The sequence below is a fragment of the Macaca fascicularis genome, chromosome 13, assembly GCF_037993035.2.
Source record: "Macaca fascicularis isolate 582-1 chromosome 13, T2T-MFA8v1.1".
Taxonomy (NCBI): Eukaryota; Metazoa; Chordata; class Mammalia; order Primates; family Cercopithecidae; genus Macaca; species Macaca fascicularis.
In genome coordinates this window covers 94,571,590-94,584,586 of record NC_088387.1, presented here as the reverse complement: position 1 = coordinate 94,584,586, position 12,997 = coordinate 94,571,590, and the positions used below count along the sequence as shown (strand labels likewise).

The window sequence follows — 12,997 nt, the reverse complement described above, 5'->3', positions numbered from 1 at the left end:
TGGGGCCGAGCAGTCTGTTTTAGAAAGCCCTCCATGTGATTCTGATGCATAGTAGCCTATGACAATTCCAGACCAGGTGAATCTCAGATACTAATCCTCACATCACCCTTGTCTTGACCATCTGGTGCCTGTTCTGCAGTTTTAACATTCTGCAACAATAAGTGTTTTATTATAAAGTATTAATTTCAATGCTCTATACTTAGGGGGAACCACTGGTCTCAAAATTTGAAACTATTATTTAAGAGGAGAACATTCGCAAAGCAAAACTTAGGCATACTTGGTTTTTCTCTGTAGTACTTTTGAATGCTTTATCTTCCTTACAGAATAACTTGTCTTCCTTATGCTTTAAGCTCCAAAAGGGTAAGGAGTGTTAATCATCTTTGTATCCCTTGCACAGGACCTAGCAAATAATTGGTACTCAATGTTTGCTAGATGAAATAAATTCCCAGTTGGCTACTTTATGGAAACTGACTGCCTAATGGCCACTTTCATTATAAACAAAGGAAAATGAAGGTAAGACTGCAACAGAGGCCAGGCGCAGTGGCTCACGCCTGGAATCCTAGCACTCTGGGAGCCTGAGGCGGGCAGATCACTTGAGGTCAGGAGTTTGAGACCAGCCTGGCCAACATGGTGGAACCCCATTTCTACTAAAAATACAAAAATTAGCTGGGTGTGGTGGCACGTGTGTGTAATCCCAGCTACTCAGGAGGCTGAGGCAGGAGAGTAGCTTGAACCCGGAAGGCAGAGGCTGCAGTGAGCCAAGACTGCACCATTGCACTCCAGCCTGGGTGATAGAGCAAGACTCCATCTCAAAAATAAATAAATTTTTAAAAAAGACTGTGACAGAAAGGGTTTAGATAAATGTGCTAAAGAGTTACAACTGGCAAATGTATAAATTATATGTTAAACTATAACCTCATTTTAGTTCTATCATATTCATTCTCAATACCTGGGACATTTAAGGCATTCAATAATGAATTAAAGCTGTGCCTTATTTTGGTCTATATTAAAGGAGTGGTCTAAATTTTACAAGATGTATTCTGCATCAGAAAACCAAACTTCAGCAGTTTTACATGTTGGCATCCATTACCAAGGCATGAAGCAACACATTTGCTAATTATTCCTAATCACTACAGTGCTACAACATTTACTTAATAAATACTGATTCGGTACTTAAATGTACAGATAGTCTGATGGATGAGTAACCACAGTTACATTGTTCAGGACAATGATATAAAGTTGAAAGGTGCATATTACTATGCTTTAAAGGCTGCCTTTACAGTAGCAGAAGCAAACTGTGCTTAATGGACTGCTGTCCTCTGATGACCAAGCAAATGCAACAAATGAAATATGCACAAGGTTGTCCTTGGACAGTACTTGTTTGCTTTGCTCACAAAGGAGAAAAGGAAAGAAACAACTGAAAATATGTATATGGTGAAAATATGTGAGTCTGAGCAGAAATAACAAAGGCCAAAAGGATGAGGATAGATGGAATAAATCTAGAGAAGATGTGGATGATAGGAGAGAGCTGTCTGAATAAGCAAAAGGCTGTCACTGTAGACCTCTGATCTTATAAATAAGACACTTCAAAAGCAGTAAAAACAGTTTTAAGAAGGTGACTAACAGATAAGGTATGTTGTGTTTCGCTATTTCCTGTTAGGTATTAGTAATGGATTCCCAAGGACCTGAGCCAAAAATGAATCAAGTTAAATGAAAACTGACATCTGATATGAGCATATATTATGAGTCTATTCAAGCACAGTTTTGAAGTTAGCAAACACCTAAATCCTCACATCTCTGTAAGGTAGGTCAAAGAAGTATGATTCTCAGTTGTACAAGAGAAATGGCTGTAGAGAAGCTAAGTAACATGTCTAGTCATAGTTAAGACAACAGTCGAGGACGGTGCTTTGCTTTGATTGCCATGCCAGCATCATATTTCATCTGTGAAAGGTGGCTTGGTTGTGGAAAACTATAAAAACTGGATGCAAAAGTAAAATGCAACCTTGTTTGGTGATGTCCAGGTCCTCTGGAATAAGGAAAAACCACTTGTGTTTAAGAACAGGAGTCAAATCAATTTTTATGGAAACAGATTCTAATACAAAAACGTTTTCTGTTGGGTCTAGTAGGTCTGGACAAAAAATCTCCCTCTTTTCCTTTTATATTTTCCTCATCCTCTTCTTGCAGCGCTGGTTGAAAACAGGGGAGGACCCCATGAGGCTGTCAGTGGAGTGGGAACCATAGCTGCTATCTGAGTCATCAGGGCTCTGAGGAATCCCAGCTTCACTCATGCCTGACATGGGCTCCTCGAAGACATCGCTGCCCAGCACACCATGTCCAGAGACATTGCCTTCTTCACTCTCTTGAGGCTCCATTTTCACATGGGCCAGATTCCAAAGAGGAGAAGCATTTACCTCTGCACCTAGAAAGAGAGGAAAGGTGGACATACACCTTGTGGTAAGCCAAGTGTAGAACAAAGTAGAGTAAATATATCACTCAGGACCAACTAATATTCTTTGAGCTCAGTTTTCACTCTGATTCTGTACTTGTCAGGAGAATATGGTTGTTATTCTCTGCTTCAAAAAGTTAACCATCACAAAAAATTACCAGCTCTGATTATCTTCTTTTCCATTTCTTCTACCTTTCTTTCCTCTACCTCACCCACTCCCATTTTCCCTAAACCAGGGAAGTGAAGCTAGGCAGGTGGAAAGATCCCCCGTCTCACAGCCCAAAGACATGCACAACCACAGGCCTTGTTCAGCTCTTTAGTTTGCCTGTCCTTCCTTCTTTTATGGGGCCATCTTGTTTTCCTGCCTTTTGTTTGGGTCTCTGGTCATCTCTCACATTATGAAAAGGTAACGGTCACTACATAATGCTAACAACAGTTCTCTACCTGGTGTCCTTTGAAGAGACATGGTCCCGAAGTCCGTAACAATTTCTCTTTGGCTCTCCCATCTCTCTATGTGTTCTAACAATGCTGCTCTCTTATGGTTATTCTTCCATAGTGAAAGGCTGTCTGCCCAACACTTTTAAAAGTACGACCTAATTCCATTTAGACCGCATTTGAGGATTTGCTATTTGAGTCATTTGTGCATTGATGAAATGACAATTTATATGTGTAAATAACTGAGTGCCCAGGCTAATTGGCAACCTAACTGACACATAACCAGTTAGTTGTCCTGGCTCCTAAGGTAATCACAGAGCCTGGAAAAAGAAGCCAGATACCTCTAACTGGGAAGCCTTTTTTTTTGTTTTGAGACGGAGTCTTGCTCTGTCTCCCAGGCTGGAGTGCAGTGGCACGATCTCGGCTCATTGCAAGCTCAGCCTCCGGGGTTCACGCCATTCTCCTGCCTCAGCCTCCCGAGTAGCTGGGACTACAGGTGCCCACCATCATGCCTGGCAAATCTTTTGTATTTTTAGTAGAGACGGGGTTTCACCATGTTAGCCAGGATGGTCTTGATCTCCTGACCTCATGATCCGCCTGCCTCGGCCTCCCAAAGTGCTGGGATTACAGGCATAAGCGACCACACCTGGCCGGACGCCCTATTTCAGTGTCTTTCATCTTCCATTTGTTAAGAGTACTTTAGCAGGGAAGCAAAACTCTGAGAACATCCTTGAGCAATTACCACTCTCCCATCTATCTGGCAGCTGTCTTATTCAATGAAGTACAAGCATCAGGAAGGACCAATACAGAATACTAAAAAAAAAATACTGAAGGAGGAAGGGGATAGCTTCCCAACCAGCTGGATCAGCTGAATCAGCCTTGGTAATCAACAGGACAACACATATTGCATCTACATCTTAACTAGGGATTATTTTAAAGAATGCCTGTAAAGCTGCTAATCCTCTCTTCACTAATTAGAAAGAGAAGAATGCTGAGATCTCTAGATAGGTGAAACTGTATTCATTTTAGGACTTTCCATTGTGTCCACTGCTGCTTTTGTTCTTCTACTTCTTGAGCTTGATTCCAAAAAGTGAAAAGTACTGAAATTGGCAGATCTCCCAGAATCAAAATGAGTAAGTTTATTTGTCTTACTTGAAGCCTGTGGTGAAGCTTCAACCTCCAGGTTAGATGGGAAGCGTTCACTCTGAGCCCCAAGCACTCCCATAGGCAGTGACTGGTCTCCAGAAGCAAGGTCAGCCTCCAGCTCCTCACTGACAGGAAAGGTGATGTCGCTCACAGGTTCCTCCTTGATCTTCACAGGTTTCATGTCCTCTGTGGCCTTCTCAGGATTGACAATCCTTTCATATTCTTCAGAGAGTTGCTTACTAATCTGTTGGCAAGCAAGAGTCAATTTTCCAAGGAAATGTTAAAAGCAAGTTGTATAGTCAGCTTGTGACATCCCATGGAGAAGCCAACAGAACACGAATAACAGAATTTTAAAACATTCACTGCCAATGGTAGGGATTTGTTTAAGGTGTTGAGTTTGCATTTATGAGTGATAGAGATATGTAAAGAAAATTGGTTTGGCAGAGAATGTGTATGTCATTAATTAAAAGTAACATAAAGGTAGCCGGGCGTGATGCTCACACCTGTAATCCCAGCACTTTGGGAGGATGAGGCGGGTGGATCACCTGAGGTCGGGATTTCAAGACCAGCCTGACCAATATGGAGAAACCCCATCTCTACTAAAAATACAAAACTAGCCGGGTATGGTGGCACATGCCTGTAATCCCAGCTACTTGAGAGGCTGAGGCAGGAGAATCGCTTGAACCCAGGAGGCGGAGGTTGCGGTGAGCCAAGATTGCGCCACTGCACTCCAGCCTGGGTGACAAGAGCGAAACTCCGTCTCAAAAAAAAAAAAAAAAGTAACATAAAGGTAAAAAAAAAGTGTTAAAACAGAACTGGGACAAAAGATTACATTTTTTTTTGGCTATAAAAATTAACAGGAGGCTGGGCACAGTCATTCACACCTGTCATCCCGGTACTTTGGGAGGCCAAGGCGGGAGGACCACTTGAGCCTAGGAGTCTGAGACCAGCTTGGGCAACATCTAGTGAGATCCTATCTCTACAAAAAAAAAAAAAAGAGCTGGGCATGGTAGTTCACATCTGTGGTCTTAGCTACTTGGGAGGCTGAGGTGGAACGATCACTTGAGCCTAGCAGGTTAAGGCTGTAGTGAGCTATGATTGTGCCACTGCACTCCAGCCCAGGCAACCCTGTCTAAAAAGAGGAAAAACAAATTGACATATGTATCCTAGGTGAATAATCAATGGTGTGGGAAATCTGGATCACTTAGCAAAGACTTTTCTTGGGTGTTAAATATTTTAGACCTGCAGAGACTGAAATAGTGAACAAATGACTTAAGAGCACAAGGGCTGAAGAGGTTAGCTGGTTCCAACCAAAATCACCCCTCACCAACCCATCCTCCAGGCAATATCATTTTACTTTTTTTCATGGCACTTAACATTATACAAAATTGTATTTTTGTAAGTATGTGCTTAGAGACAGCTAAGTCTTGCTATATTGCCCAGGCTGGCCTTAAACTTCTGGCCTCAAACAATCCTCCCACCTCAGCCTCCCAAGCAGCTATATTAGAGATATATATTACAATTCTAGTCAAACCATTATATTAGCTGCTTGGGAGGCTGAGGCGGGAGGATTGCCAGTAGGAGATCTATGTTTTCTTTTTTTTTTTTTCAGACAGGGTCTTGCTCTGTCACCCAGGTTGGAGTGCAATGGCACAATCATGGCTCGCAGCAGCCTTAACTTCCTGGTCTCAAGTGATCTCACCTCACACTCCCGCGTAGCTGAGACCACAGGCATGAGCCACCATGTCCAGCTAATTTTTATTTTTAAATTTTCTATAGAGATGGGGGTCTCACTATATTGTCCAGGCTGGTCTTGAACTCCTGGCCTCAAGCAATCCTCCCACCTCAGCTTCCCAAGTAGCTGGGATTACAGGTATGTGCCATCATGCCCAGCTCCTGAAATTGTTTTGATCATTTTTTGTTGACTTGTGTTTGTTTCCCTTCAAAAACAATGTACGCTCAGGTAACTTAGTAACTGCTGAATCCCACAATGCTTGACTCTCAACAGGCACTCAATAAATACTTGATGAATAAAGTCAGACTACCTGCATTCTCTCAGATTCCATATACTTGTGGATAGTTTCTTCCAGAGGAAGTATCTGTGAATGTGGCCATTCATTGACTAAAGGAGACCCATTTGGCCAGGAACATCGCTAGGGCCATCATAAAAGTATGTTAAGTTCACTCGGTTCCAAGACTCTGTGCTCTGCACTCTAGACCAAGTGCTGTGGGATCCTGCTGAACACTCCTAGATTGCACAGACATCTGTGCCCACTTTTCAACAGGGTCGCCTCACCTGTAGCATGTAACTGTGATAGTCCTTGATGCGGTGCTGCCAGAACTTCTGGAGGGAGAGCACACTGCCGATACCCACTTCATGGAATACCTGCTCCATCACATCTGGAAAAGGAGTCTGTCCCAGCCGGGCCTCCCGGTCCACAGCAAAACGCAACAACTTGGTAAACTTAAGGCAATACTCATGTGCCACATCAGTTAGGGTCTCCAGGACACTTTCATTAGCACAGTCAAAGCCTGCGTGGGCCAGGATTGTGGCCACTGCCTGGTAAAGGAGCTGCCGACAGGAGTGCCAGCTGAGTTCAGTCACAGGTTCCCCTTTCCCACTGAAAGTGGAGATATGATGGTGTTATTAATGTTCTTGCAAAGGGGTGACCTCACCTGTCTCCCCAGGAGTTTTACAATTCCAGTCAAGCCACTAGCCTAGCTTTCCAGGGAAATTCTATCCAAGTTACATAGCTCAGTTTCATCCTGCTGCTATCAGGACATGTCTTAGCAACCCATGGTTATATCTTTGAGCTCCTCCAAAGACATAGTTTGAATAGGCAATACATGTCTATAATACACAGTCCAAAAGGATATCTAGTGAAAAGAAAGTTTCCTTCTAGCAACTGTTAAATTTTGATCACTTTTAGGATTAAGTTTAACAGTATAGCCCAGACACTGCTCAGTGATGCTCTAATTATTTTACCACAACCTAGTTTTCATACATGCTGGGCAATATATTAATACAAACTTTTAGAAATTCGCAGTTCCAATAAAGAGATTCTTCACAGCTTGCCAGGAGTTTAAGATTCTTAGATTCTTATGAAATTACAAGGGACCATTTCAAAACAGGTAAGGCAACTCAATTTTATAAAAGCAATTTAAAACGTATATAGCTTATAAAGCATTTTCATCCTATCCTGTGTTGTGCAATGGGTAGGGTCTGCATTATTATTATTTCTATTTGCCAGGAGAGGAAACAGGTTCGGAAGGGCTGACTTGCCAAAATTTGTTTACATGTTATTAATAAGTGGTAAAGCTTCTGACTCCAGAAACCGTATCCTTCATAATACACCATTTTGCCCCAATCACCACTACAGAAATCTTAATATTTCTAAGAAAAAATTTAAGAAAGCTATTTGATCTAAAAATAACTTAAGAAGCTTTTAATAATTTACCCATCTCTTGAAATTTCCTATTGGCTTCTGCCTATCCCTGACAAAGGAATTTATTTTACCAATAAAAATAAAATAGAGCACAGAAAATCATATTTCCCTGGTTCATACTTGGCATGTGTCATCACGCACTGTACAAAAGTACCCGAGGGGTTATCCACCCACTAAACCCTGACCTGTTCAATAGCAACTATTGCAGTTTACATAATAGTTTTGAGAATAAGACAATTAATTGCCAAGTAACTTCATTTACTATCGTCATCATTTCTATGGCCAGTGTCTCTGGGCCAAAAGCTAAAGGCCTCAGAGGTACCTAATAAACAGAGACAACTAAACCAATATCACTTTCCTAGAATAATATGTGGACCTCTTTCAAAGGAAAATAATTTTTTGGTGCCCTCATAGCTGATGTGAATTATTTTTGTTATACAGTTTCTTAAATATGTATAAAATAAAACCATGTAAAAACTTTTGATGGTTATGGCTCTTACTAACACTATAAATTTGATACAAAACTAAAAATGAATAAATAACAGTATCAATTTAATATGATAGATAACATTATGTTGTTGAAATTAAATTGCCCTCAGTATGTGAATACAGTATTGATCACCACAGAGCAAGTTTTTTGAGTTGGGCATGTCTATGCTAGCATATATTTGCTGTGTATGTAATAACAGTTATGCCTCCCCTTTTCATTATTCCAGTGACTTCAGAACTTTTTATTACAGTGGACCTTGATATAATCTGGCCTTCACCTGGCCCAACTGCAATGCAACCCTTACGTATTTAGTCTATTTCTGTACTTTTCTCGTTAGTTTGGGAACCATTAAAATAGTATTATTGGTGGCCGGGCGCGGTGGCTCAAGCCTGTAATCCCAGCACTTTGGGAGGCCGAGACGGGCTGATCACGAGGTCAGGAGATCGAGACCATCCTGGCTAACACGGTGAAACCCCGTCTCTACTAAAAAATACAAAAAACTAGCCGAGCGAAGTGGCAGGTGCCTGTAGTCCCAGCTACTCGGGAGGCTGAGGCAGGAGAATGGTGTGAACCCGAGAGGAGGAGCTTGCAGTGAGCTGAGATCCGGCCACTACACTCCAGCCTGGGTGACAGAGCAAGACTTCGTCTCAAAAAAAAAAAAAAAAAAAAATAGTATTATTGGCAACAGGTAGATGTAATAAATAACATATAATATCACTTGTGTAGTATTCTTGCCAAACATATTTAATCTGAATCTAATCTTGAGGAGATAATCAGCAAATCCAGTAATTGTGACATTCTACAAGTGACCTGAACTCATAAGACTCTAAAGAGGCATAACAACCAGATACAATGCATGAATCTTTGTTAGGTCCTGGACTCGGGGCGGGGGAAGATATTTACAAAAGATAATTGGAAGAATGTGAATATGAACTTATTAAGTAGTATTTAATGTTCATTTACTTTGGTGTGTTGATGGTATTATGATTATTCAGGAAAATTTCCTTATTCTTAGGATATGCATGCTGAGGAATTTAGGGGTGAAATATGGTGATGTCTGCAACTTCCTTTAAAATGTTTGGGGGAAAATGTGTGCATATACAAGTATGCATATATGTATGTGTATGTGTGTATATATGTGTATACACACACATGTGAGAAAGTAAATGTGGCAAAATGTTAAACATTGGTGAATCATGGTGAAGGGTATTTGGATGTTTGTTGACTACAACTTACACATTTCTGTAGGTTTGGCAAATTTCAAAATGAAAAGAAAAAAAGTAATTGTTTGGCATGAAATATAACTTGCACACTGACATCTAGTAGCAGCTCTAGGTTACAAGGCAGTCCCCTTCAGAGGATGTGGAGCAGGGCTTCTCAAACTTAAATGCACATACAAATCTCCTGGAGATCTTGTTAAAATGCAGATTCTGATTCAGCAGGACTGGATGAGGCCTGAGATTCTGCATTTCTAAAAACCTCCCAGGTGATGTTGATGCTGCAGATCTTGGATCAGATATTGAGTAGCAGGGATCAATAATATTTTTATATTATTCTTTTTTTTTTTTTTTTCCCCGACAGGGTCTCAGTCACCCAGACTGGAGTGCAGTGGAGCGATCTGCAATCTCTGCCTCCCCTGGGTTCAAGTGATTCTTGTGCCTCAGCCACTACACCTGAATAATTTTTGTATTTTTAGTAGAGATGGGGTTTCCCCATGTTGGCCAGGCTGATTTTGAACTCCTGGCCTCAAGTGATCCACCCACCTTGGCTTCCTAAAGTGTTGGGATTACAGGCTTGAGCCACTGTGCTCAGCTTATATTATTATTTCTTAAACTATGTTATCAAAATGAAAACACACAATTTAAAGATTTTTGTATAGACTTGTGGATTCCTAAAAATACCAGAATAAGTCCATGAATCCCAATTTGAAGACACCGAGTTAAACCCATAATATATTTTTTATATTAAAGAGAAAGACTAGATCCTAAGAACTATGAGGCCATGGCCTTTTTTACATACCAGTGTATTACCCTGCTCCTAGTAAAGTGCTTGGCACATAGTAAGCACTCAAAAAATTAAAAAATACAGACCCTGAATTCTGAAGACTGGCATTCAAAACTTAGACATCTCACTAATTACCTGAGAAACCTTGGCCAAGTCAATTACTCTTATCCTCATTTTCCTCGCGTGGAAATGGAAATGCTATTACAAGCTTAACAGGGTTGTTGGGAAGATGACTTGAGAAAAGTAAGATACAGCAAAGCCTTGCCTTACCGATAAAAGTCACTCTCTGGGTCACTGTGCCGGATCTGGAATGGTGCATTGGGATTTTTACAATCTAAAGGCAGGAGGTCATCAGGGAGAGGAGGTGACCCAGGGCACGAGGGAAGAGGTTCACTCTCTTCAGTTTTTACACCTTCTGTCTGCTGCTGATTCTGGGCCTGCGCTGTGGCAATAAGGTTGCGAAGTCGTCGGTTGTGCTGAATCAACTGAATCGTATGGATGGTGAGACTACATGGCTCTGAGGGGATGTCCAGCATAGTGGGGGGCTTCGGCTTGTTGGCTGAGGGTTGGTGCAGGGGTGGGTCATGGACTTCCACCAGACGGAACTCCCGTGGGAGCAAATCAAAGGAACTTCTGTTGGTCTGGCTTGATGATATTGGTATCTCTCCCCAGTATCTCAACATTTTGGAATAAGAAGAGAAGAGGTCTCAGGATAATTGTAGATGATAACCTAAAAGTAATGTGTTTAAATCCTGGCAACTTTAGATTATAGGCTTCTGTAGTGAAAAATACGAGGTCTAGCCAGTTATTTATGTAAACAGCAGGCTATTTGTGACCACTTAGAAAAATGTCAGTGTCAGCAAAACTGTAGGACCAAAGATGTTCTCCCTAAACAAGAGAAATGTAACTGTTAGATGCTGGTTATTGTCATGCTATGACAATTCCTACTACACTGAACCACAGGGTAGAATTTGGGTCATTAGTAGACCAATAGCTACAACAGCATCTGGAGCTCTAGTATCCCTATTTCCATCTCACTCACGAACTCATTACCAGAACTACCATCATGCTCAATCCTGAACAATAAGCAAGGCCTGATAAAGTATCTTGATACATCTGTGCTGGATCAATAGGAGAAAAGCAAGTAGCGTTAAAGATAGTAAGAAGTAGTTCTTATTATGTGTATCTTAGGCATGGTCCTGCTGGAAAAATTTATGAACCACTAATATAAATGGCATTATGCTTTCAACTTTTGCAATATAGAATGTGAGGAATGTGAGAGATTTCTGCTGCCTCCTAATTGGTATCCCTTCCTCCAATCTCTCTTTGTATGTAATCTATTCTCTACACTGCTGCTAGACTTACTCTTTTTAAAACTTAAATCTAATGGCTTCCCATTGCCTACTGGAAAAAGTCAGAATTCCTTGGCTTATGATTCAACAAAATTCACAATCTGGTTTCAACTCACCTTTGCAGATTCATTGTCCATATGTCTCTTCAAGTTCAACAAACATTTATCAAATGCCTGGCATTCTGTGCGGGTCAAAGACTGATAATGTGAGATCCTTGCCCTGAGGTGAGGAAGAGAAACAGAAGCAGAATATTTCAATATGAAAGTACGTGGTAAGTACTGTTCTAGAGGTATATGGACCTGGGGTAGTGGAAGCACAAAGGAGGAACTCCCTGGGTGAAATGACTACCTTTGTTCTAACAACGTTATACTACTCAGTTTCTTGAGAATGCTGTCCATTTCCACAGTTGACACTTCCAGCTGTGAACTCTGCCAGAAATGCTCTGCCAACCCTGCACATCCCTGGCAGACTCATATTCATTTTTAAGTAAAGCATAAGTCCCCACCCTCCGTCATTTCCCCAGTGCATCTCCCTTTCTCTATTCTCACAGTGCTTTGCATGTCTACGTCACAGCATTTATCTTTGGATTTTAATTAGTACTTATCACAGTAGATTTTTTCCTCCCATCTATTTCTTATGGCCATGGTCTTGTTACAGGGCCAGGCACAGAGAAATATCTATCTGGCATTTGTTGAATGTTTACTATATACCAGACTTCACCTTTTTTGTTTGTTTCTTTTTTGAGACAGGGTCTCACTCTGTAGCCCAGGCTGGAGTGCAGTGGTACAATCGTAGTTCACTGCAGCCTCAATCTCCTGGGCCCAAGAAATTCTCCCATCTCAGCCTCTGGAGTAGCTGGGACTACAGCCGTGCGCCAGTATCTTTTTTTTTTTTTTTGGCGAGACAGGGTCTCGCCATGTTGCCCAGAGGGCCCCTCTGGAACTCCTGGGCTCAAGCAACCCTCCCGCCTCAGCCTCCCGAAATGTTGGGATTACAGGCATGAGCCACCGTTCCGGCTGACATTTATTGTTTAATTCAATTCTTCCAACAACCCTATGAAGCTAATAATCTTATCCCCATTTTTCAGAGTGAGGGCTGAGGCCTAGTGTCTTGCCCAATGTCACAAATGGCGAGGTCGAAAATCGAGTCTCCAGAGTCTGCACTCTTAACCACTAAACTATTCTGCCTTAATAATTAATTTCAGAAAAAAATAAATGAATGAACGAAATAAAAAAAAAAAAAAGTCGCCCTCTTCCCTTACTTTACCGAAAGGAGCAGGAAGAACAGGCACTGAGCCCAAGGAATGCCCAAGTCCCTCCAGGGGTTTTCTCGGTCACGGTCCGCCGGCGCAGGCGCCTATCAGAGGGTCCTGAGGTCGCCTGCTGTCCAGAGCAGCCGGAAAAAGGGGAGGTCTGGACCTGAACCGAGACAAGGAGGTACCACACTACTCACTGCTGCCTCACAGAGCGGGCTGGGCGGCTGTCTGGACCCCGAGAGGCCTGAGGCAAGGGTCGCGTCAAGCCCCAAAAGCTGGTTTGTTGATTAGTGAGCTAAGACCGCCGGAAGCGCTTCTTCTCACTCAAGCTATGCAACAGGAAGTCATTACGATCTCGTTGTAACCTCTAAAGATGTCCCCGTTCTGCACAGCATCCCGATAACCGTTTTTTCTCGTATTATG

At 41.9% G+C, this 12,997-nt stretch overlaps 1 protein-coding gene across 9 annotated transcripts; it reads right to left on the bottom strand.

Annotated features, from left to right (window-relative positions):
- Positions 1-1,725: 1,725 nt before the first annotated feature.
- On the bottom strand, positions 1,726-12,896 carry SUPT7L (SPT7 like, STAGA complex subunit gamma). 9 transcript variants are annotated; one of them, XM_065527258.2, is made up of 6 exons: positions 12,581-12,896; positions 11,436-11,538; positions 10,238-10,855; positions 6,324-6,648; positions 4,034-4,271; positions 1,726-2,419 (listed from the first exon to the last, which is right to left on the bottom strand). In XM_065527258.2, exons 3-6 carry the CDS (start codon positions 10,648-10,650, stop codon positions 2,157-2,159), a joined length of 1,239 nt encoding a protein of 412 aa, XP_065383330.1. In that variant the 5' UTR covers positions 10,651-10,855; positions 11,436-11,538; positions 12,581-12,896; the 3' UTR covers positions 1,726-2,156. The 9 variants fall into 9 exon arrangements, with proteins under 9 accessions (XP_065383330.1, XP_073868207.1, XP_015289345.1 ...); XM_074012106.1 differs by having other exon boundaries at positions 10,238-10,697; XM_015433859.4 differs by having other exon boundaries at positions 10,238-10,642.
- Positions 12,897-12,997: the final 101 nt, after the last annotated feature.

What these genes read in the sequence shown, in the direction of transcription:
- SUPT7L (XM_015433859.4), bottom strand. An exon ending in ATCACAGTTACATGCTACAG is followed by an intron (nt 4,272 to 6,323) that starts GTGAGGCGACCC and finishes GCTTGCCAACAG; the next exon opens with ATTAGTAAGCAACTCTCTGA. An exon ending in AGCTTCACCACAGGCTTCAA is followed by an intron (nt 2,420 to 4,033) that starts GTAAGACAAATA and finishes CTCTCTTTCTAG; the next exon opens with GTGCAGAGGTAAATGCTTCT.